Raw genomic sequence first — 22,316 nt, forward strand, 5'->3', positions numbered from 1 at the left:
TTTCCTCCCTTCCTCTTTTCCTTTCTCCCTCTCTCCCTCCTTCCTTCTCTCTTTCTTTCCTCCTCCCTACCTTCCTCCCTTCCCTCTCTCCCTCCTTCCTTCTTTCCTCCCTCCCTCCTACCTTCCTTCCTTCCTCCCTTCCTTCTTTTATTTCCTCCCTCCCTTCCTTCCTCCTTTCCTTCCCTCCTCCCTCCTTTCATTCCTTATTTCCTCCCTTCCTTCCTTCCTTCCTTCAGTCCTTCCTTCCCTCCCTCCCTCCTTCTTTCATTCCCTCCTTCCACTTCTGAAAATCTTATAGTTCTTCTTCTACCACTTAGATTTACCAACATTCCCAGTAAAGTAGAAAAGATGGAAATAAAGCAAGACAGTGTTTTACCTGTAGTCCCAAAGTTATTACATTACAGAAATATGAATACATAGTTGAGTGGTCTACTATAATGTATATTATTAATAATAATGGTTCAGAATAAACAATCACAGATTTCTACAGAGAGGACTCTCTAGATAGTTAATGAACCCTAATGGAAAGATTATATATTAATGACAGAACTATCCAAAGTACATTAAAGCTGTTTATAAAGCCATTTGAATTTATTAATTTATTTATTTTTAGGGTTTTAGGGAAACTGCACAACCTCACATTACGTCTTTTATATGTTTTGTTTGTTATTTACTGTTTTGTTTAATAATTGTAGGTGTCCTCGAGTGCTCAGAGAGACGAGGAAATTAAAATGTATTATTTGTTATTATTATTATTATTATTATTATTATTAATGGTTTGTCCCATCTCTAACAGACAGGCTCACAAAATAAATAAACAAAATAAATAAGGCACATTTATTTGTATAGCACATAAAAGTGCTTTACATATAGTGCAAAAGGAGAACATAAAAAGCAAATTTAAACATACAATATTATTTAAAAATAATAATGTTTAGAAGAAAAAAAACAACAATCATTATTTATTTATTTTTAGGGGTGCTGAGATCAAATTTAGGGTCTAAAATCCCCAGCTGGTAAAAGCCGGAACCATCAGTGGAGGAGGGGTTTGTTTCTCGTCGGATTGTATTTCCCTGTAACCTCATCCGGTTGTTCAAACCTTAGCTTGGTGTAAGTTTTATCTCTTTAGTTTGTTTAGTTTTTGGTTTATATTCACAGATTTGTGTCATCATGCCGTCTGAAAGTCGACGATGGGAAACTTTAGAGGCTTTAAAAAACTCCCCGAAAGGACAAATCCGGTTCGACCCGGACTGGTGGGAGCGAGGCGAGGTGAGTCAGCTATGATACTAGTGTTTCCCTTCATGCATCCCATAATACTAGCAGAGTAAAGGCTAATGTTAGTGTTTCCCTTCATGCATCCCATAATACTAGCAGAGTAAAGGCTAATGTTAGTGTTTCCCTTCATAATACTAGCAGAGTAAAGGCTAATGTTAGTGTTTCCCTTCATAATACTAGCAGAGTAAAGGCTAATGTTAGTGTTTCCCTTCATAATACTAGCAGAGTATAGGTTAATGTTAGTGTTTCCCTTCATAATACTAGCAGAGTAAAGGCTAATGTTAGTGTTTCCCTTCATAATACTAGCAGAGTAAATGCTAATGTTAGTGTTTCCCTTCATAATACTAGCAGAGTAAATGCTAATGTTAGTGTTTCCCTTCATGATACTAGCAGAGTAAAGGCTAATGTTAGTGTTTCCCTTCATAATACTAGCAGGGTAAATGCTAATGTTAGTGTTTCCCTTCATGATACTAGCAGAGTAAAGGCTAATGTTAGTGTTTCCCTTCATGCATCCCATAATACCTCCTTCCTTCCTTCTTTCCTCCGTCCTTCCTTCCTCCCTTTCCTTCCTCCCTTCTTTCCTTCCTTCCTTTTCTCCCTTCCTTCCTCCTTCCTTTCTTTCCTTCCTTCCTTCCCTCCATCCTTCCCTCCTTTCCTTCCTTCTTCCTTCCTCACTTCCTTCCTTCCTCCCTTCCTCTTTTCCTTTCTCCCTCCCTCCCTTCCTCCTTCCTTCCTTCTTTCCTCCATCCTTCCTTCCTCCCTTCCTTCCTTCCTTCCTGCCTTCCTTCCTTCCTTCCTTCTTCCTCCCTTCCTCCCTTCCTTCCTTGACTCGAGGACAACAGGAGGGTTAAACTGTTCATGACTTGAGTTTGAATGTGTTTGTGTCCTTGCAGGATATTTTGGCCGGTTATAAAGAAGACCTCAGCTTGTCCTCGCACTCTGGAATCATATTGCAGCGTCTCGGCTCCTTGCCCTCGCAGAGGTCCTGTTTTCTGGGCTCCAGCTCCGGAGACTCCAGCCCCGGTCTGTCGGAGGAGAACCCAGCCTCGATCTCCTCCACAGGGTCCATCTCAGACATCACCGCCAGGCACAACACGCTCTCCGCAACAACGTCTTTAAAGAGTGAGCATGAACAGGTAAGTTTCTCCTCCACTCCTAAAAATAGAAAGGCTGATTTTTCCCCAGAGTTTTTATATGGCAGAGAAAAGATAGTAATTCCTGATCTTGGAAACAGCAGATTGACAAATTTTAGTTTACTCAGTATTTTATTTACTCACTTACGATTAAAGCAGGAAACAAATGAACTATGAGATGGAATATGAAATGCAGACTTATTAGTAAATGGAAGAAAAATGTTGACATTTGTCTTATGGGTCATAAGGGTTGGCAAGATGAGCAATTCAAACATATCTTGAAAAATAGTTTCAAAAGCAGCATCAGGTTTGTTCAAATGTACATTTAGTATTTTTGTTGGTTTTATATCATTTGAAATGACATTTGCACCATTTTTAACCAAAAGTAAGACTGAATGCTCCTGAAAATGTTAAATGGTGTAACCACAAAAGAATGATAAATATTCCATATTTTATCACCTACAGTGTATTTAAGTGGACTTATACTAATAATGACTTCATTTAAAACATGTAAATGTTTCCTGATCTCCATGGTTACCAGATTAAATGTAATATTTAGAACAATTGTATTCCATTACCTTTATTTAATATAAAAGTTATAATGTAAGATCATGCCAAACTAGTTGATATGGTGTTTTATTGAGAATTTACTGTTTTTAAGCAAGTTGAATTATTTGGTACAAAGTTTTTATGGTTACACCACTTAGACATTTTTGCCATAATCCTCTAATATATTCTCTCAAAATGGATTAAAAGCAGAAATTTGATGCTGGGTCCACAAAAAAAGAATGTGTGCAAGTTGATACGTATATTCATACGTTTATTTTCACATTTGAATCCCTTTTTAAATTTGACTAAACCACATGGACACAAAAAAAACATCATTCACCCTCATATGTTGAGCTGGATTTGATGCTTTCTTTCTTACAAAAATAGAACAGCAGCACACTTTATATTGGTTCTGTTTCCCCTTTTTTTGCCCTGCTGACTTTCTGCCTCCATCCTTTGCTCAGTTTAACATGCTGCACGCTGCTATCAATGAGGCGAAGGCGGAAGATCCAGAGGTGGATGTCAGCGAAGTCTCCAGCCCTGTGTCTCTACCCGCCATCTCCCTGCTGTCGCCCAAAGCCATGGATACGGCCGGTCGCATCATCAAATTTGAGGAGGAACAACGAGAAAAGGCAAAGGTCAGACAGAGACATTCTTAAATTTCTTCCACAAAATTAATAGTTGAAAGCAAAAAATATCAAACATTTTTTATGTGCAGCCTCTCAAATGGCCTGTTGGTCAGCTTTGCAGTCTCACCTGGTGTCTTAAATCTGTCGGCACAGGTGGCGCTCAAACTGCGGCAGGAGATGCAGGAGAAGCTGATGGTGGAGGTGGCGAGTTCAGGTTCAGAGCAGCTGAAACGCTTCGAGGAGTTCATGGAGCTGAAGCAGAGGCAGGAGTACCAGAGCATGAGGGACATGATGGACAGAGAGTAAGACTTAATCCACAAAGATCAACGTCACATGCCGTCTGGTTTTCCACTAAACGTTTTTTTTCTATTTCTGTGCGATAGAACTAAAGAGAGCATCGGGCGTCAAGAGAAGCTGAAGGAAGAGCAGCGACACAGGATGAAGGTATGATCATAAGTTCACACGTACAAGTTTCTGGAGTCAGTAACACCTAAACAATGTTGCATTAAAAGTCTGGAAACATCATGAACTCTGGTGTCGTGATTTGTTGGATTTGTTTGTTTGTGCCGTCAGATCCTGAACCTGCGCCTGAGGGAAGCGGAGCAGCAGCGCATGCGTGAGGCAGAGCTGGAGCGACAGCGGCAGTCAGAAGGCCGGGAGAGGCTGCGCAACCTCAACACCATTCAAGAGGAGATCCTGCAGCTCAACCAACTGCTGGAGCCGTCCACTCAGACCAAGACTAGTGTCCCGCCAGCCAGTCTCAGCTCCTACAGCACCCGCGGGAACCAGCTCTGCTCCCAGGTGTCAGAAGTGGTCCGAAAGACAGCAGAGGTCAGTTCAGTGTCAGGTTTGGATCGGGGCACCTGGAGACCGAGAAGAAATGTGATTGGACACTTTTACCGTCTTCTTTACAGGGAGAGTTTCCCAGTGTTGAGGACATGACCGTGGCAGAGCGAGCCCTCCACGAGATGAGGGCCCTGATCCGGCTGATGCAGGAGGAGGTGGCCAAGGCTCAGGAGAAGAAGAAGAAGGATCAGGAGGATGAGGAGGAGCGCAGGAAGCAGGTAGAGCTGCATGCGCAGCAGGAAGCACAGAAGAAGGCGGCGCAGTCCGCCAAAGAGAAAGCACAGAGGAAAGGTGAGAGAGTATAGCTTTGTTATTGTAAGAATGAACACATTAAGTCACTGTATGGAAAGAAATCTTTGTTGCAACATGTTAGCAGGAAAAAATCATGTTGGGCAGCTGTAAAGTTACAAAAACATGATTTTTAATAACTGTCTATGTATACTGTGTAATGATCAATAACACAGCTCCAGTCAAACAATAGCAATACTGGTCATAATCAGTGTGATTCAAGACTAAAACAATACAGCGGAGCACTCGGATACTGAGTTAAATACATCTACACTTATTTTACGTGATAAAATAAGTGAGTCAAAGATCACATTCAATAAGTTAAATCCGACATCATAAAACATAATGTCTAGGCTAAAGATCAGTAGTTCTCCTTCTTGGTTTCTTGTTCAAGCAAGAGAGTGAATATTGGACTTTACATTCAGCAGGTGGACAGAAACACGACTCCAAATGAATGATGTTGATCAAAACTGCTGGAAGTGGAAATAATAAGTGACTGTTTGTTACATCAGTGTTCACAACTTGTTTCTGCTGTCCCCAAGTGGACAAACAATGTTACTGCAGGTTTAAAGATTTGTTTGTTTTTTTATTGAACTAGGTGTGAGGAATGAGGTAGTCAATTTGAGATCATGGTCTCTTTTTCAAAATAACCAGTTTACATTCATAACTGGTTTCTGCTGCCCCCAAGTGGACAAAAGCGTTAATGCAGGTTTAAAGACCGTTAAAGGCAAGACTAATATAAGAATAAGGTAGTTTCATTGAGACCATGGTCTCTCTTTCAAGCAAGATATGTGTAAAAGAATAACCAGTTGACATATGGACAGATTCACCCACAAATTTCACACTGGCAGACAGAAAACAGTATTTGACCGTAATTATCTTCCCACAGGGCTGCAGAACAGAGCTGAAGACACCACACTGAAATGGTACAAGGAGCTGCAGGCTTCCGCTGCTCAGTGCGCTCAGTCCTTCGAACAACTTAATACCCCAAAAGACAATCAGGTGGGTTGAATGGGCTAATTTTTCATTTGAATCAGGAACTATATGATCTAAGAATAAGAATACACCATCATACAGACGGTTTAATCTCTCTTCTCTGCACTCAAAGACAAAGAAACTGAAGTTGGAGCTTCAGAAGGCGGCCAGCATCCCCGTCAGTCAAATCTCCAGCAACTCCGGATCTCAGCTCAGAGAGATCTTTGACAAGATCGACAAGCTGCTCTCGGGACGGGGTGTGGTGTCAGGTGGCAAGTCCATCTCCACCTCCCAGCATCCACAGGGTCTGGACTTCGTCAGCTACAAACTGGCCGAGAAGTTTGTGGTGAGTCTGCCTGTCGCTGTTCGATACATAGTCACACAAATCCTTCAGACTGTAGAAATAAAGCTGTTTGTATGACTTCATGTACAGTTAATTAAGGGAACTCACTTCTATAATTGTCACTACCACGTATCCAATCTGTGTTTGTGTTAGAGAGTTAGTAGATTTGTCTGTGGGCGGAGATTCACCACAAAACCTTGCACTTACGTTACCCACAATCCAACTCAACCACTGATGGTTTGGTCTGAAATTCAGGTGTGTTGTGCTGGTAGCGGCTATCTTAGTCCTTGAGCTGTTATCCTCCAGCTGAGATGAGGAGCTACAGAGGTCTCACTTCTTTCTAACTCCACTCAACTCAGGTTCGATTCCCGGCTCCTCCAGTCAGCATGTCGATGTGTCCGTGGGCAAGATACTGAACCCCTAAATTGCCCCCAATGACTATGTCAACGGTGTTTGAATGTGTGTGTGAATGTTGGTTTCCTCCTGATGAGCAGGTTGGCCTCTGTTGTAGCCTCTGCCGTCAGTGTGGGAATGTGTGAATTTGACTTGTGGTATAAGAGTGCTTTGAGGGGTCGAAAGGCTAGAAAAGCGCTATATAAGTACAGTCCATTTACTCTTTCTTTTTTTTTTTTCTTTTTTACATATACTTCAAATATGAAATTTTAATTCTTTGTTTTTCTTTTTTTTCTAATCCTTGAAATCCATGAATTATTCACCAAGCACAAGCAATACCAGTTGATGAAATTGAAGGATGAAAAAAAATATATATGTTTTAAGATTTATAATAAGGTCATTCTTTTTTAGTCCCATGATGGGGAAATTTACAGTGTTATAGCAGCAAAGTGAGGAGGGAAAAAAGAAAGAGCATCAATAACAAGTATTAAAAACATAAAATAATACGTACACAAACAATAAAAACAATTGGAAATGAAAAAAGGAAACAAAAACAAAACACATGATAATTCATAAACAATGCAGTGGTGCACACAATGCATTACATAATACATTAATGATCAATAATACATGAAACGGTGCAGTGGTGCATTCATTTAAAAAGTTTTGCACACAGCTCCAGTCAAACAATAGCAATACTGGTCATAATCAGTGTGATTCAAGACTACTCAAACAATGCAGCGGAGCACTCAGATACCGAGTTCAATACATCTAGCTAGAAGAAGATATTGCACATAATCCGTGATATAATAAGTTGAGTCATATTGAGTAAATAAAATCAGAAATCAATGAATAAAGTCTAAACGAAAAATCAGCAGTTCTCCTTCTTGGTGTCTTTTTCAAGCAAGAGAGTAAATATTGGACTTTACATTCAGCAGGTGGACAGAAACACGACTCCAAATGAATCTTAATGTTGATCATAACTGCTGGAAGTGGAAATAATAAGCGACTGTTTGTAACATCAGTGTTCACAACTTGTTTCTGCTGCCCCCAAGAGGACAAAAAAATTAATGCAGGTTTAAAGTGTCAATTATAGGCAAGATTTCTATTTATTTCTTTTTTTTTATTGAATTAGGTGTGAGGAATAAGGTAGTTTAATCACAATTTCTGTAATTTCAAGAAGCCATGACAAATCAAATATGGTGTAGCGTAATATGATTTGTGTCACGCTTGCAGAACAGAGCTCTGTTAATTCTTTATATTCTTTAACATTCTGTAGAAGAGGAGTACTGATATTGACAGAATGATAATATAGTTAAGTCTCTTATTGATATTGTACAGATTTTCAAAGTGAATGTTATGTCATGTTATGAAAACCTCACAATCCTTAAAATGTGTAAGTGTGTGTGCCTTGACGATTTCATTTACCCTCGTAGAAACAAGGAGAGGAAGAGGTGGCGTCTCACCACGAAGCAGCGTTCCCCATCGCTGTGGTGGCCTCTGGTGTCTGGGAACTGCACCCACGGGTGGGCGACTTCATCCTCGCCCACCTGCACAAGAAATGCCCGTACGCAATCCCAAACTACCCTCCGATGAAGGACGGCACGGCTGTGGAGGATTATCAGAAGTCAGTGTTGCTGCACACGGCTCTCGACTCAGTTGTTCTGAGGACGAAAGCAGATCTGATGTTTTTTTTTTTTTTTTTTCTCTCTTCAATAGAATTCTTGGTTACCGCGTGGATGACTCCGGGGTCGAAGGTCAGGACAGTTTCCTGAAGAGGATGTCTGGGATGATCCGCCTCTACGCTGCCATGATCCAGCTGAGGTGGCCCTACAGCTCCAAGCAAGGGGTAAGAACCATAGACTGTATATAAGAAATGGACGTAACATCTGTGACGTCACTCATTGGTTTATGGACTCCTGCTTGGAGGCCAATAGTATCGGATCTGAGCAGCGCCATCTTGAAAATTTCCGGTGCATGCCGGGTAAAATAAAAACACGGATTCTACTTATATGGGCATCAGGAGGAGCATGAGGCACCCTCCTGAACCTGTGAACCAATCAACCTGTCAATCACCACGTAGCCACGCCCTAATGCATACCCTGCTTTATCGTCACATATAAAATCAGGGAGGCCAAAATGTCCCAAATGAACATCATACTGCATTGAAGAAGGCTTTAAACTAGCGATTGAGACCATAAACACATTTTGAAAACGTTTACTGAGGTTATAAATCAAGTGAGAAGTTGGTGAATTCTCTATTGACTTGTATAGAGACGGAAGTCCTTTTGACACCAAAACGGTCGCCCCCTGGTGGCCTTTTGATAGAATGCAGTTTTAAGTTACTTCCGCGTTGACCTCATTTCAGAGGACTGGAACTACCCGCCTGGTAAGAACTAGCTCACACCTCCTGTACAGTACATTTTAATTCATATTTTTCAATGATGATAAGACATATTTATTAGCTTGTGTTAGGGATCGGAATTAAGATTGCATAAATATCAATGCCATTATCGATTCTGATTATTGATCCAATTTCTTATCGATTCCTGATCAATTCTTTGTACGGGAAAGACTATCAACAACTATTTTACTATCTCCACTGTTTATCAATGACCTGTTACATACAGATGAATACGTGAAACATGAACTGGTTGATAAGATAAATGGTCTGCAGCATATTCACGACCGTCCCAACAGTCGCCACGTGTCCCCGCCTTTCGTGAAGCACCATATTGAAATGTTCTGTCGCTGTTTGTTCTACTATGAGTGATTCGCTGTTGACTTGTGTCACACGCAGCCTGTTCCTCATGGTCTGAACCACGGCTGGCGTTGGTTGGCTCAGATGCTCAACATGGAGCCTCTGGCTGACATCACGGCGACGCTGCTGTTCGACTTTCTGGAGGTGAGCGTTACTTTTTAAACCTGTGAAAGGGTTTCGTGTTGGACCTGTTGGAAGTAATTGTTTTGTTTTTCAAATGCATCTGCACAGAAATGTAGGCCTGTATGTGTGGCCCCCCTCTATCTTTATAGTGTTTGAGAATTACTAATGGTTTTTTTTAGGATCTAGGTTTTAATGCCTTAAAATGAAATGAAGCAATAATTATCTTATCATTACTTATATTATCATGTTTCTTATAATGAAACTTTAATGACTGTGGTCAGTAGAAGCAGCCATCGGCATTAATGTGACTTAAAGATCCTTCACAACCTGGCACCATCATATCTCTGTGAACTGATTCACATCTACACACCTTCCCGAATCTCCGATCCTATATATTTGTGCCTTGTAAGGTGTCCTTGAGTGCTTTGAAAGGGTGCCTTAAAATGAAATGCATTACTCTTTTTATCATTATTAAACATCTAAACTTCCGTGTTGATGTTTCTGTTTCGTTCAGGTTTGTGGAAACGCTCTGATGAAGCAGTATCAGGGCCAGTTCTGGAAACTTATCCTTCTTCTGAAAGAGGAGTACTTCCCCAGGTACAGTCTCACTTTACATCTCTCTTTGCAGCATTCGCCACAAGTTCCACTTCTTTCATTTGACGTATTGAATGTGTCTCCAGGATTGAAGCGGTGACCAGCAGTGGACAGATGGGCTCAGTCATCAGACTCAAGCAGTTTCTCGAGGTATGCTACTGTTGGGCTGTGGTTAGAGGTTTGGTAGATAATTATTCATTATGGAAATCAATACAAATTAATGAGGATTAATGATAGCGGGGTATCACCTTGGGCAACAGGGAAAGATAACCAATTGGTTCAGTATTGTTAAATATACTGGATATGATAATAATTAACTTAACTGAGAACTGATGCACTAACTGACATGCAGGGCAACGACAGTCAGAGGATTAGCTCTTAAAGTTGACTCAGGTTGGAATGCATGGCAGTAACAGTCAGGTACAAGCTCTCTATTTGTCATGGGGCTGATGGCACACTGTGTTTTAATTAAAAAGGGCATTTAAATTAATAGCCAATTTTGACAGCTTGACTAGATTGCATTGAAGATGTGGTATTCTAATGCTAAATGAAAATTGTTCCAATTCCTACAAGGTAAGCTAAACCTGAATGGTTAACAGTACTGTGAGGGATACTTGCTATTGTTGCTAATTCTGATGAGTAAATACTCACCACAACACACTTGCTTGTCAGTACAGCTAGGTATCTACTCCTGTTGCAGACTAGTTGCTTTGAAAATAAAGACTAATGGTAAAATGAATTATTTATTATGCCTTGCAGTCGCATTGGGCCCCATTATATTGGGCCCTGATAAGAGGTTTGTCTATGAGCAATAGTTACTAATGATCGAAGATAATTATTAATTATGAAAATTATTAGTCACTTTAGCAGGGGAAAGATAGCGAATTGGTACAGTCAGTAAATATACTGAGCTGTTAACTTTAACCAAATGACCATAGCAATAACTAGTTATGGTTGAAGGATTTTGGAGGCTTGTTCAGGAGAGTTCTGTGTGGAGTTCAGTAGAAAGAGCAATTGTTGCTGCTCTCCAAAGCAGCTCTGATGGGAGCTCTGGTTTTGTTTTCTTGAATCTATGGTTGGAGTTCACACTGCAAACAACCAAGGACTATGGGAAAGTTAGTTTTTTAAAGACACCCTTGGTTAGAGTCTTAAAACATGGTCATTCAGTTAGACCCAACATCACTCTCTGTTAATGTTAGCATCTGCTTATAAATCAGTCAGATCAATGAAGGGTGTGACACCATCCTCACCAATAATGATCCTGAACACTTTTTCTAGATAGCAGATATTAAAAACTGTCATGATTACTCAAATAATCAATGAGTTGCCAACTATTAAATTTATCCACTACAATTTTACAATCAATTGAAGACATTTTCTTCTAAACACATTAAATAGCTCATAAATCTATTTCTAAAAAAGGTGTAAAAAGCATTTCAACCATTTAGATTTGAATTGTGGAGCTAGGCTTCACAAACTGTGTTTCAAGATTTCAGTGTCTGGATTTAATGGGCGGGTCTGAAAATCTCCGCCCAGTTACGTAACTCGGCAATTACGTAACCGGTAGCCAGTAGCACGGTTACACACCAGAGCATAAACCCGCCCCTGCTGCTGTAGAGGTATAAATACATTCAGCGCACACTACTACTACTACAGTCTACAGTTAGCCAGTTAGCTGAGTTAGCCGTTGAGTTAGCCACCGAGCTATCCGCCGAGTTAGCCGCCGCGCTAGCAGCTGAGTTAGCAGCAGAAAGCAGAATGTTTCTGGTAGAGGTGGTGACTTTGATTGACAGGTGACACTCGGTAGGGGGCGGGGTTTCAGCGAACTCGACGGCCACTCCCAAAGTATTTGGGAGCAGAGAAATAGGCAGACTTTTACACAACTTTGAAGCCTAATTTCATTCAAATTTGGCAGGGTGGTTAACAACACACTTTTCTGTGGTATGTCAAACTCAGAACACATATTTATTTTTACTTTACATGGACTTTAATCGTTTTTTAATGTCCAAATTCTTTGGTTCTATCCTTTCAAAAATGTGTATTTTCTGTCGTATGACAGAAAGCTGTATATATTTGTGTTGTGGACTGTTGATCCAGAGGAAATAATCAACAGAGGAATCATAAAAATAATAATTTCATAGTTTTTATTAATTTTTCAATTTAATTAATTATCAAAAATATGAGTAATTGTTATGATAAAATAATGAAAAGTATCTTTGGTTGGTTTATCTGTTTTATTAGAAACTTGACTTTTTCTTTGTTCTTTGCACTTGTAGACATCACTGCAGAGCCGACAGATCAGTCCACCCAAAGGCCAGCTGAGCTCCAACTTCTGGAGGTCGTGAGGGATGAAGAGGATGAAATGACATTTTTTAAGACTTAACAAGGCAAAGCAGGAAAGGATCCGACGCTGGAAATCTTCTCCATTCAGGGGAAAAAGTTTGAAGCCGCTAGGAAAAACGGATGTATCATGCTCTGGATCACAAGGAATTTCATGGATGAAGACGCACTGGATACCAAGTTTAATTACATCTTTAGATTATAAGATAGTGCAGAAGGAAAAAAAAAACATTTATCAACTTATATCAGTTCAGACAAACACTGCAATTCTCTCGACTTTCTTTCAGACCGTCCTTTGAAGTCTTGAAATATTTTTTTGGGGTATCCTGGTCCAGATGTGTGACTGACTGTAATGCACTGATCATTTGATAAAGCTTTAGAATATACAGTTCATGAGTGTGCAACAGGAAACACCCAGCAGAGCCATGTTTGTTTTTCCTTTAAATGCAATAATTAAGCGTTGTTGATGATAAAATATCTCCTTTACATTTTTGGTAAAGTGCCTGAGTGTAAAATCCTGGTAAAATTTAATAAGTTATCATATTTCTCAGCTGTTTCAATCAGTTATTCTGTTAGTTTGTTGATATTCCAGCTGTTTTATTTTAATCACAAAATTCAGTAACAAAAAGGTCACTACTGTTTTTATTCTGTTGCTGCTCAAATCAAAATTGTGTGGAATGATTTGAATGTTCAGCTATTTATATATATTTTTTAATTACTCCACCATGTGGAACCAGGATTTGTGGTTTGATGAACTTGATAATCATTGTGAATGAAGTCGTCTTAAGATTAGACATATCTACAAAAAGGTTTAATTCAGTATTTCCAAAACACCAATGAGTTGATCCTCGAACCGAAATAGAAATATGAAGATGACACAAGGCTTTGGAGTAATATCCAGTATGCTTTGCAGAGCTTTCAACATGTGAATGATATAGAAACACGTGGGATAGGTACTGAATGATTGCCATCTTCAGGAGTCTATAAAAATGTCTGTTCATAAACCAAATGCAAAAGTTTAAAATAAACCTCATCACCAGTTCACTGGAACTATGCTCTGCTTGGGTTTTTATATAATTTGACCTTCCATTTAAAAAAAGTAAATTTAGGGTTGCAATGTTTAGGTGATTAATCGATGTGTCTATCAACAGAAAACTGGTATCTCCAACTGGATAGTTTGATTTTAATTGTTTAATTATTTTGTCTTTTTTAAAGGGAATATACTAAAATTCTCAAGTTCCAGCTTCATAAATAGGAATATTTTCCGGTTTCTTTAGTCCTCTGACAGTAAAGTAAATATCTTTGGGTTGTGAACTTTTGGTCAGGACAAAAGACATTAACTTGGGCTTTGAGAAACTGTCATTAACATTTTTCATAATTTTTGGAAATTTTAGATACCAAATGATTGATTAAACAGGAAAATATGACATATATTGGTAATGAAAATAATAATTGGTTGCAGCCCTAGTTAAATTGTGTAAGCAAAACAATTAAGTTTGTGAATTGGAAACAACGAAACAATTACAATTGATAAAAGACTCGGCTTCTAAACTGCCAGAGTGAGCTTCTTTTGTTTGATATTAAAGAAGTACACTGCACAAAGCAGTGATGGCAGCTTCACTGTATTTTATACAGAAACCATCCAGTACTGCCTACCTAAGTTACCATCCCCAGGATTTGTTAGTCTGTTGTTAGGATGAAGTACTCTGATGAAACATGACAAATGTCCAAGAATTAAATATTTAATTAAGCTGGTAATAGCAAAAATGCATACACTATATCAAACTTGAGTGTCTCATTAAGCATCCACAAAAAATCAGTGTAAATAAACTTTAATAACTAAAAGAAAGAAAATGTCTGACACACGGGCCTCCAGAAGATCACAGTCCACAACTGAAGTGACTCATCAAATCACGACTAGTCCAACGTTCTGGTGGAAAGGCGGCATGACAGAGTGTATAATGCAGGTATTTCTGCATGTGGTTTCTAAGAAGAAAACAAATAAGACATGGCATACAGAAACCAGAGTAGGTCTTGAACTGCTTAATGTCTGGAATAATGGTGGTTCTGTGGTCGCACCATGAGACCACAGAACCATTGTAGATGAATCTCACTTTGGAGAGTTTATTATACGATGCACAGTGATTTGAATAAATTCATCCAGTGTGGGAGTTGCTTCAACTTGTGTTGTGTCCTAGATGTTCCCACACAATGTTACCCACTATTTTAACTTTAACAACACAAACTGAAGGTATTAAATCATTGACATAAACTGAGTAATATGAGTGCCAACAAGACTAGGTTCTCAACCTTTTTTAAAAACTTGTGACACCTAATTGACCACCTTTTCTTTTCACAGTTAAAAGACTGAGTCGCTTCAGATTACATTTAGAAGAAAAATGGGGGGAAAATTCAATCATTATAATAATGATTACATTATGAGACATGTTCCCTTCATTTCACATATTTTATCTCCTCATTTAGTGTCACAATTAGCCCAGTCTGTACCCAAACATGCTATAACCATTATAATTAATTGTTCCTTAATCATCTGTAAAACCAAAAAAAATATACTTAATCCACTTTAAACTCTTTTAAACTGGTGTAAAAATGCTCTAAAAATCCACTGACAATTCTATGTGATTCACACTCTGAGAACTTCTACGACATTATACCTGCAGTCTGTAGTTTTGAGAAAAAAAGTGGACTTAGCCAGAAAAATGTGAACGAGTACAGCCTCCAAGTCCCTCCTTCTTCCTCTCTGCTGCGCTTTAGTCCTGCCTCCAAAGCCCCTCCCCACAGAGGAACCTGCCGTGCACGCACGTGAAGGCTCGTCCCCACAGTTAAGGTCGAGTTATGCTTCTGCGTCGGAACGACGCCGCCGTTGACCTTTTGAAGTTCTGCGTCGAGGGAACGCGTTGCTCTGCATTTCACCACCATGCCGCTAGGGGGTGTGTGTGGTTTCAGAGGAGTCATATCCGTATCCTTGTTTATCTTCCGGTCACAGTAGCATGTTTTTTTTTGTTTTTTGTTGGTCACAGTAGCATGTAGCATTGCGCTAATAACAGAAAACACATACCGTTTGTTCATTATTAATAACAATGGCGGTGTTGCAGGAAGAAAGACAGGAAAAAGCAACTGCCGGAGGAACTGACGTTTTGAGCGGACCAATCACAGCCCTTGCGGTCCGCGTTGCCGTGACGCGTAGTTAGGATTTTATGGAGGTGCACGGCAGGCTACAGCGTAGGGGCCCGCGTCGACGCAGAGAGCTCTGCGTAGCTACGCCGTCGTTCCGACGTAGAAGCGTAAATGAAGCTTAAGAGAGGAAATCTGTTTGACCAGTGAGAGCACATGCTGTGCGGGGAAGGGGGGCTGCCAGCAGCTTGTGTACAGCGTCATTGACACTCCTCCGGGCTCTGATTGGTTGTTTTACTCTGGAGCGAATGGATTCTTGCAAATCATTTTACGACCACTGGGTGGACCCAGAGACAGTGAAATATGTCACAGCATAATTGTATCTTATTCTACTAAGATAATGACAATTTTAGCAAATATAACACAAAACTAGTTACAGACTTACAGCTTTAATGTGAAAAAGCAAAAATCTTTCAGGGTACAAGTGAAATAGCCTGGCTTACGCCAGACCCTACTAGACTTGTAGTCAAGACCGCCTAAACCGAGACCAAGACACTACCAAGACCAGAGGGTATCATGACCGAGACCAAGACGAGACCAAGGCCAAGACAGACTGAGTCAAGACCAAGACAAAGTCGAGACGAGACCGAGACGAGACCAAGACCGAGACCACAAAAAAACAAAAAACAAACAGCTAGTGAGCTAGTGTTACACCATAACGTGCATCAATTGAATAAGAGCAGCATACTGGGGTAAGGGGTTCAGTCCCAGTTTATATTCAATTTAAGAAAGTATTATTTCAACTACAGACAGAACAATGCAGAATGCTTCTTTCTTGCCCCTGGACTGCAAATTTCTTTATGTTCCGTGAATGCAAATTTAATGATGGCGGAATTTGCTGACATTATTATTACTAGGTCTGACTGAGACTGACAGCTACGACGTAAACCTAACATTTCGCGCTGGCTACACTTGCGTATTTTGATTGGATGAGCGCCAGTTTCTTAATCACAACAAAATACATGTATGTCATTGATTGGTTGCATTTGAAAGGTTGCATTTGAAGGGCGTGAAAGGCGAAATAATTTAATGTTGCATTATCGAATGTTATGTTTTGTATCATGGACATTATTTGTTGCAAATCTCCCGACCACTATGATGACCTGAGACCGCAAGACCAAGACAATGAGACCAAGACAAGACCGAGTAATCCGAGACCAAGACAAGACCAAGACCAAAGACGGTCGAGACTGTGACAAGACCGAGACCACGTAAAAGTGGTCTTGAGACCAAGACCGGTCTCGAGACCAAGACCGGTCTCGAGACATCCAACTCTAGACCCTACCACAATTGACGTAGGGTCATTCATTCATCAGAGCCGTTCATTTCCTCGTATTTGAGGTGGGATCAGTGAATGTCCACCAAATGCTTCTGTGCTACTGGACAAACTTACAGCCAATCATATCAACGATAGACAACGACGTATTCAGAGACTGTAGCAGTGCGAACACATCCTTTTTATGAAGGGAAAATCATGTAGCGCAAATTTTGTTTTATTTTCAAAGTGAACTTGCCTTCCAATGTATTTATTTAGCACACAATCAACTGCTGCTTCGAATGGTTGCTGCACCTCCGTGGCCGCCATGCTGGATGTAAACAGAGTTGCTCTACGGTCACCATCGCCTTGAGCCCGCCTCCTCGTTCTGTGATTGGTTCCCTACAGGGGCGGACTGGGACAAAAGGCATTTTGGACCAGACCAGCCCACTACATTCGATAACGCACACATTTTCGGTCTTTTCGGTCTGTTGAATGTGTATACCAACTTTGCAACTCCAGAGGTGTTCACAAGTCATTTTTTGCAAGTCCAAGTCAAGTCTCAAATCTCTCGCCAACACTAAATCAAATTCAAATTCCGACCTGGGATAATACGGACTTTTGGGGGCAAGCGTACTTGGTACGATTGCCTAGTGTGAGTGCGCCATAAAACATATTCAACATGATGCTGAGTGCGTTGGTGGATTTTTAGATGACTGTCTCGATTGAAGGTTTTACCACATTGCTCACAGCTGTACGGCTTCTCTCCAGTGTGAATGAGTTGGTGGTTCTTTAGACTATCATCTCGAGGAAAAATTTTCCCACATTGCTCACAGCTGTACGGCTTCTCTCCAGTGTGAATGCGTTGATGTTTTTTTAAGACTACTGCCTTCACTGAAAGTTTTCCCACATTGCACACAGCTATACGGCTTCTCTCCAGTGTTAATGCGTTGGTGGATTTTTAGATGACTGTCTCAAATGAAGGTTTTCCCACATTGCTCACAGCTGTACGGCTTCTCTCCAGTGTGAATGCGTTGGTGGTTTTTTAGATTATTGTCTTGAGTAAAAGTTTTCCCACATTGCTCACAGCTGTACGGCTTCTCTCCAGTGTGAATGCGTTGGTGGATTTTTAGATTATCATCTCGAAGAAACGTTTTCCCACATTGCTCACAGCTGTAGGGCTTCTCTCCAGTGTGAATGCGTTGGTGTTTTTTTAGACTACTGCTTTCACTGAAAGTTTTCCCACATTACTCACAGCTGTACGGCTTCTCTCCAGTGTGAATGCGTTGGTGGCTTTTTAGACTACTGTCTTGAGTGAAAGTTTTCTCACATTGCTCACAGCTGTACGGCTTCTCTCCAGTGTGAATGCGTTGATGTCTTTTTAGATGACTGCCATTAGTGAAAGTTTTCCCACATTGCTCACAGCTGTACGGCTTATCTCCAGTGTGAATACGTTGGTGGACTTTTAGATTACTGCCTTCACTGAAAGTTTTCCCACATTGCTCACAGCTGTACGGCTTCTCTCCAGTGTGAATGCGTTGGTGGCTTTTTAGACTACTGCCTTCACTGAAAGTTTCCCCACATTGGTCACAGCTGTACGGCTTCTCTCCAGTGTGAATACGTTGGTGTCTTTTTAGATTACTGCCTTCACTGAAAGTTTTCCCACATTGCTCACAGCTGTACGGCTTCTCTCCAGTGTGAATGAGTTGGTGGTTTTTTAGACTATCATCTCGAGAAAACCTTTTCCCACATTGCTCACAGCTGTACGGCTTCTCTCCAGTGTGAATGCGTTGATGTTTTTTTAGACTACTGCCTTCACTGAAAGTTTTCCCACATTGCTCACAGCTATACGGCTTCTCTCCAGTGTGAATGCGTTGGTGGATTTTTAGATGACTGTGTCGATTGAAGGTCTTCCCACATTGCTCACAGCTGTACGGCTTCTCTCCAGTGTGAATGCGTTGGTGGATTTTTAGACTACTGCCTTCACTGAAAGTTTTCCCACATTGCTCACAGCTGTACGGCTTCTCTCCAGTGTGAATGCGTTGGTGGTTTTTTAGATTATTGTCTTGAGTAAAAGTTTTCCCACATTGCTCACAGCTGTACGGCTTCTCTCCAGTGTGAATGCGTTGGTGGATTTTTAGATTATCATCTCGAAGAAACGTTTTCCCACATTGCTCACAGCTGTAGGGCTTCTCTCCAGTGTGAATGCGTTGGTGTTTTTTTAGACTACTGCTTTCACTGAAAGTTTTCCCACATTGCTCACAGCTGTAGGGCTTCTCTCCAGTGTGAATGCGTTGGTGGCTTTTTAGACTGCTGTCTTGAGCGAAAGTTTTCCCACATTGCTCACAGCTATACGGCTTCTCTCCAGTGTGAATGCGTTGGTGGATTTTTAGATGACTGCCAGAAGTGAAAGTTTTCCCACATTGCTCACAGCTGTACGGCTTCTCTCCAGTGTGAATGCGTTGGTGGATTTTTAGACTACTGTCTCGAGTGAAAGTTTTCCCACATTGCTCACAGCTGTACGGCTTCTCTCCAGTGTGAATACGTTGGTGTTTTTTTAGACTACTGTCTTGAGTAAAACTTTTCCCACATTGCTCACAGCTGTAGGGCTTCTCTCCAGTGTGAATGCGTTGGTGTTGTTTTAGACTACTGCCTTCACTGAAAGTTTTCCCACATTGCTCACAGCTGTACGGCTTCTCTCCAGTGTGAATGCGTTGGTGGCTTTTTAGACTGCTGTCTTGACTAAAAGTTTTGCCACATTGCTCACAGCTGTACGGCTTCTCTCCAGTGTGAATGCGTTGGTGGCTTTTTAGATGGCTGTCTCGAGTGAAAGTTTTCCCACATTGCTCACAGCTGTACGGCTTCTCTCCAGTGTGAATGCGTTGATGGATTTTTAGATGACTGCCAGAAGTGAAAGTTTTCCCACATTGCTCACAGCTGTACGGCTTCTCTCCAGTGTGAATGCGTTGGTGGCTTTTTAGACTGCTGTCTTGACTAAAAGTTTTCCCACATTGCTCACAGCTGTACGGCTTCTCTCCAGTGTGAATGCGTTGGTGGCTTTTTAGATAGCTGTCTCGAGTGAAAGTTTTCCCACATTGCTCACAGCTGTACGGCTTCTCTCCAGTGTGAATGCGTTGGTGGATTTTTAGATGACTGCCACAAGTGAAAGTTTTCCCACATTGCTCACAGCTGTAGGCCTTCTCTCCAGTGTGAATGCGTTGGTGGCTTCTTAGATGGCTGTCTTGAGTGAAAGTTTTCCCACATTGCTCACAGCTATACGGCTTCTCTCCAGTGTGAATGCGTTGGTGGATTTTTAGATGACTGTCTTGATTGAAGGTTTTCCCACATTGCTCACAGCTGTACGGCTTCTCTCCAGTGTGAATGCGTTGGTGGCTTTTTAGATGACTGGCTTTACTGAAAGTTTTCCCACATTGCTCACAGCTGTACGGCTTCTCTCCAGTGTGAATCCGTTGGTGGCTTTTTAGACTACTGCCATAACTGAAAGTTTTCCCACATTGCTCACAGCTGTACGGCTTCTCTCCAGTGTGAATGCGTTGGTGGCTTTTTAGATAGCTGTCTCGAGTGAAAGTGTTCCCACATTGCTCACAGCTGTACGGCTTCTCTCCAGTGTGAATGCGTTGGTGGATTTTTAGATGACTGCCACAAGTGAAAGTTTTCCCACATTGCTCACAGCTGTAGGCCTTCTCTCCAGTGTGAATGCGTTGGTGGCTTCTTAGATGGCTGTCTTGAGTGAAAGTTTTCCCACATTGCTCACAGCTATACGGCTTCTCTCCAGTGTGAATGCGTTGGTGGATTTTTAGATGACTGTCTTGATTGAAGGTTTTCCCACATTGCTCACAGCTGTACGGCTTCTCTCCAGTGTGAATGCGTTGGTGGCTTTTTAGATGACTGGCTTTACTGAAAGTTTTCCCACATTGCTCACAGCTGTACGGCTTCTCTCCAGTGTGAATCCGTTGGTGGCTTTTTAGACTACTGCCATAACTGAAAGTTTTCCCACATTGCTCACAGCTGTACGGCTTCTCTCCAGTGTGAATGCGTTGATGTCTTTTTAGATGACTGCCATGAGTGAAAGTTTTCCCACATTGCTCACAGCTGTATGGCTTTTCTCCGGTATGAGTTTTCTGGTGACTCTGTAAACACCTGGATGTTGTGAAGGCTTTGTCACAGTGCGTTTTGAGTACCTTTGTTCTTCTTCGTTTCTACAAGAACAGAAAAACATACCGAGAAAGAAAGAAAGAAAAAGATATTAAATTAGGTGACACAAAAGGGGAAATCATCTAAGACCATAGAGTTACAGTATGGGAAATGTCAAAATGGCTCCTGAGGCCCATTTGTCACAGCCTGGCTTTAGACTGTGGCAGAAAAGGGGAGTAACATGGGTATTCAATAGGGATGTGACAAGATCTCGTACCACAAGATCTCGCAAGACGAAAACGCGACGATATTTCTCGTCGAAGTGAATATTCACACAATTTGAATTTGTATTGTTCAATTTGAATCATTGCATTGAAAAACTGAATCTGAATTGTATAATTTGAAATTGAATTTATTAGTTTGGAACTGAACATTCAGTTCTCACAATTCAATTACAATTTTCTGTGACAAACATCCGGGTAGTTGAGGCAGGCTGAACAATCGAGTGCAGATACACAGGACGCCTCTTCGGTCCATCAGCGTGTTGGCCGCAGCTGTCAGTTTAAGGAGAGCGAAATGAAATAAATACAACCTAACAACAAATAGCCTAAATAATTTAGATAATTCATAACTGTTATACAGTGATATTTCCGCCACTTTCCCACAACTGAGAGAGATAATCACCGGGATTTTCAAAGTAAACACACCTTGTTTGAGACGGAGACTGAGCTGCTACTGCTTATATAACTTATTGTTATACATTTAAATTACTATAGATCATACTTCTCGCAACTTAAATTGAATTGTATTTATAAACGTCTGATAACAACCTAAACGACATGACACAAGGAATACTTCTACAGGCCAACAGCCTCAATGACTACTGAAGATTAAAGACCTAGCCATGTTTTGTGTGCTGTGTTCAGAAGACTCCCCTCAAATGGACACATTAGAATTTAAATTGATGACCTATTCAGTTCCTTACAGGACAATTTCAAAAAGCTGACTGGGTTAATTCCATAAAAATGTAAAATGACAATAAAATATTCACCCATAATTCATAACAATCTACACATCCTACAACACACCATTTCCTTTAGATGGTATTTTATAACTCCCTCCACTTCTTTAAGATTGCATTTTAATAGGCTTTTAACAAGAGAGCAAGAGAGGATACAATACACCAGTAAAAATAACTAAAAATGATTTAATGAATTGTTGCATTTTTTTACTGACATAATTAGACCATGTGTATACCTTCATTTTCATTTTCTGGGATCAGTATGAGCTACTACATACAAAGATTAATCATCTCTTCGAATTAAAAGACGGAAAAACGGAATCTATGTTGAAACTCCTTCACTCCTCCTGAGGTGAGCAACACTCCTTCCAGATAGATAGATAGATAGATAGATAGATAGATAGATAGATAGATAGATAGATAGATAGATAGATAGATAGA

At 40.7% G+C, this 22,316-nt stretch overlaps 1 protein-coding gene and 2 pseudogenes across 2 annotated transcripts; 2 read left to right on the top strand and 1 right to left on the bottom strand.

Annotated features, from left to right (window-relative positions):
* LOC133978509 (uncharacterized) overlaps positions 1-22,316 on the bottom strand; it is a 455,381-nt pseudogene that overhangs the window by 377,385 nt on the left and 55,680 nt on the right.
* Positions 1-22,316, top strand: part of LOC133978510 (zinc finger protein 208-like) — a 355,630-nt pseudogene that overhangs the window by 167,604 nt on the left and 165,710 nt on the right.
* gle1 (GLE1 RNA export mediator) lies at positions 1,101-13,299 on the top strand. 2 transcript variants are annotated; one of them, XM_062416778.1, is made up of 15 exons: positions 1,101-1,269; positions 2,169-2,411; positions 3,422-3,595; positions 3,740-3,888; positions 3,970-4,030; positions 4,160-4,417; positions 4,501-4,723; positions 5,610-5,722; positions 5,829-6,041; positions 7,868-8,058; positions 8,151-8,280; positions 9,232-9,336; positions 9,830-9,912; positions 9,996-10,059; positions 12,186-13,299. In XM_062416778.1, exons 1-15 carry the CDS (start codon positions 1,171-1,173, stop codon positions 12,252-12,254), a joined length of 2,175 nt encoding a protein of 724 aa, XP_062272762.1. In that variant the 5' UTR covers positions 1,101-1,170; the 3' UTR covers positions 12,255-13,299. The 2 variants fall into 2 exon arrangements, with proteins under 2 accessions (XP_062272762.1, XP_062272763.1); XM_062416779.1 differs by having other exon boundaries at positions 2,169-2,403; positions 3,393-3,595.

The sequence above is a fragment of the Scomber scombrus genome, chromosome 4, assembly GCF_963691925.1.
Source record: "Scomber scombrus chromosome 4, fScoSco1.1, whole genome shotgun sequence".
In the NCBI taxonomy this organism is placed as follows: domain Eukaryota; kingdom Metazoa; phylum Chordata; class Actinopteri; order Scombriformes; family Scombridae; genus Scomber; species Scomber scombrus.

Excerpts from the sequence above, each read along its gene's own strand:
- gle1 (XM_062416779.1), top strand. The coding sequence starts at position 1,171 with ATGCCGTCTGAAAGTCGACGATGGGAAACTTTAGAGGCTTTAAAAAAC. Across the intron at positions 4,418-4,500 it reads TGGTCCGAAAGACAGCAGAG|GGAGAGTTTCCCAGTGTTGA; the intron begins GTCAGTTCAGTG and ends TCTTCTTTACAG. Across the intron at positions 8,281-9,231 it reads CCTACAGCTCCAAGCAAGGG|CCTGTTCCTCATGGTCTGAA; the intron begins GTAAGAACCATA and ends TGTCACACGCAG.